Source organism: Nelumbo lutea, chromosome 1 (genome assembly GCF_056320005.1).
Source record: "Nelumbo lutea isolate HS-2025 chromosome 1, American lotus-T2T, whole genome shotgun sequence".
Lineage (NCBI taxonomy): Eukaryota > Viridiplantae > Streptophyta > Magnoliopsida > Proteales > Nelumbonaceae > Nelumbo > Nelumbo lutea.
In genome coordinates, this window is record NC_142684.1 from 127,115,450 (window position 1) to 127,118,368 (window position 2,919).

General features: G+C 41.7%; 1 protein-coding gene across 1 annotated transcript; it reads left to right on the forward strand.

Moving 5' to 3' along the window:
• The first annotated feature begins 439 nt into the window (after positions 1–439).
• On the forward strand, positions 440–2,592 carry LOC148877428 (cyclin-D1-1-like). The gene is made up of 5 exons (XM_088941058.1): positions 440–1,142; positions 1,252–1,338; positions 1,454–1,766; positions 1,897–2,033; positions 2,139–2,592. Exons 1-5 carry the CDS (start codon positions 867–869, stop codon positions 2,379–2,381), a joined length of 1,056 nt encoding a protein of 351 aa, XP_088797184.1. The 5' UTR covers positions 440–866; the 3' UTR covers positions 2,382–2,592.
• Positions 2,593–2,919: the final 327 nt, after the last annotated feature.

Genomic DNA, 2,919 nt, shown 5'->3' on the forward strand with positions numbered 1-2,919 from the left:
AATGTAAATAACTTAATATGTAATGCATTGTGCCACCTATCTCATCACTCATGTTACCTCTGAGTTCTGAGTTCTGAGTTCTGACGATGTATCAGGTGGCAGAGGATCACAAATTAGTTTTATTAATAATGATCATTATATTGTTGAATAAAGAAAATATAATACAAATTAATTGTGTCTTCTTCTTCTAATTGTTAATTAATACAAGAAAAAATATGATATTAGGTACTTAGATCCTATAAAACGGTCACGTGAGCTTAAATATGCTATTTAATGTTTATTGCAATTTGCAATTACCCTACCTAATAAAACGATACCTCCTTCCTTCGATTATCTTTTTCTCGTACTTTAAATAAAAAAAAAGCCCATTATATATTCTAATCCAACGGGATTCCTTAACTGTACTGTGTGTAGATTTATTCCCCGGTAATGGTATTACCACCCAACCCACGACAAACCAGACGAGAAAAGATGTGGAAATGATCAAGTAGATCGCGACAGAAAACAGCCACTTCGGCTTCGTGTCTTCGTGATATTGCTTTGTATAAATTATAAATAATGCTGAAACGTCGTCTCCGACTGTCGCCTGTAGTTGCATAGTTGCAGAAACATCTCTTCAAATCTTTAACCCTTTCGCCTCTATATCTATATCAAAAAGATCTTATTATTCAAATGGGAGTGAGTGAGAGAAATTTTACTCATGACTCTTCCTGAATCATAGACGGCGGCCATGTTCAAATCCACTCGTTTTCCCAAATCTAGAAAACAGGGCTTATGTGATTCGGAAAAACCATCCGAGAACGATTATGTCGTCGTCTTCGTCCTTCTTTTCGTTGTTGTTCATATTTCACTGATTCTCCTTGACCATGATGTCGGACGATCACTCTGTTTCTAGCTTATACTGCTGCGAAGGGGACGCCATTTTTTGGGATGCCAACACCTGCTGTCCGGATCCCCCCATAACGACTAACCCTTATCTGTCAACGACCGACGACGATGATGGCCAAGACAGGGATCGCTTTTTTGCGACACTCATGGACTCCGAACTCCACCACTTGCCGGTGTCCGACTATCAGCGACGCTTTTTCGATCGTTCGATTAATGCCACCGCCAGACAGGATGCCATTAACTGGATGTTGAAGGCATAATATTTGTCCGTTTCCTGAATTATTTTTCATTAAATTTGAGTCTACCCTTCTGTTTCCTTATCGTTTTTTGCAATTTTGTTTTTCTTCCTTCCGTGTGACTCAGGTGCATACGTACTACCACTTCAGACCTGTAACGGCGTATCTCTCCGTCAATTATCTCGATCGTTTCTTATGCTCTCATAACCTCCCGGTACATAGTTGCCTTCCCCTGTTTTCTGTGGGCCTGTGGCCAGAAACGTTGCTTTTCATGTCAATGAAATCCGACGCCTGACGCCATTCTTTTTATTGTTTCGTCAAACGACCAGCATGAGAATGGGTGGCCTTTACAGCTGTTGTCGGTGGCGTGCGTCTCTATAGCAGCGAAAATGGAGGAAGCGAGCGTTCCCCTCCTCTTAGACTTACAGATGGTGGTATCTAGCAGATTCGTATTCGAACCCAGAACAGTTCAACGGATGGAGCTCCTAGTCCTGACCAATCTCAAATGGCGAATGCGCTCCATTACACCATTCGATTTTGTTGACTATTTTGTTTCTAAGCTTCCATGCTTCAGTTCCCGACACCCGTTCCTCAGTTGTGTTTCATCGCGTGCTTCGGATCTTATTCTTAGCACAACTCGTGGTAAATTCCTGTAGCAAGTTCTCGAAACTTAAAATCTTTCCCACGTAGATTCTAATTTTTCAGATTAATAATGCTTAGTAAATAATAATTTTAGTCGATCTGGTTTTGGTTGGCTGAATATGTGAATCAGTCGTAGATTTCCTGGGTTTTACTCCGTCGACGATAGCCGCGGCAGCAGTGCTTTGTGCTGCTCGGCGAGGAGTGGATAGCACAGGGTCCGGCAGCGATGATCGGGGCACGGCGACTTTTTTTGACAGAATGAACAGAGTAATATCTCGTGCTTGAACCTTGCTTTGTATTCAAGTATAAGACTATTATAGTAAGCAGTAAGAAAGAAAAAGTGAAATTTATCGTGTATTTTTCCGGGGACAGGAAATGGTAAAAAGCTGTCACCAACTAATGGAGGAGTATCTGGTGGACACGTGTCCGATGGCTCGCCTTAAACACCGGAGAACGGAACCTGAGCCACCAAGCCCGGTGGGCGTACTCGATGCGGCTGCCTGTAGGAGCTGTGATACCCAAAAGTCTGGTGCCGAGAATCCCGATCCCAGCCCAGGCGTACTGCCTAACAAGCGCCAGAGATCATCGGGACCGTCGGATGTACATCAATTATAGTTAAAACTTAAAAGACTACTGCTCCCTCGATTCCTCCAATTGTTTCTTTTTCTTTTTGCGGAAATTGGAAAACAAATTAAATAGCTTTGCTTGACGATGACGAACGGTTTAAGATTGAAGTTGGAGGATCAAGGATGAGGAAGAACTGCTGTAGAGGGATTCTTTTTTGGTTTCTTGTTTATTATTGGAATATAAATTTATTTTATAAAAACTTTGTCCATATTTTTGTGGAGTGGGTCAGGGTCAGGGGTCTCTCCTCAGACCTCACTCCTCACACACTCTCACACTCGCAGTCTGTCGAACTCTCATGTTTTACTTTCTGACTGACTATCTTTAAAGGCTAAAAGCCAATTAAGAATAATGTTTCAATTATTTTGGAGATGTATTTCTATTTCAATCATGGAGAAAGCATAAACTGTTTAAACGCGCAGAGACCAAATGGCTATATTAATGAAATGTCCCCTTCCTCGATGAACAACTCGAGTCTTGAACTTGGTTGGATCTAGATGGAAAGATGAGCGAAGAACCACGACAGAGA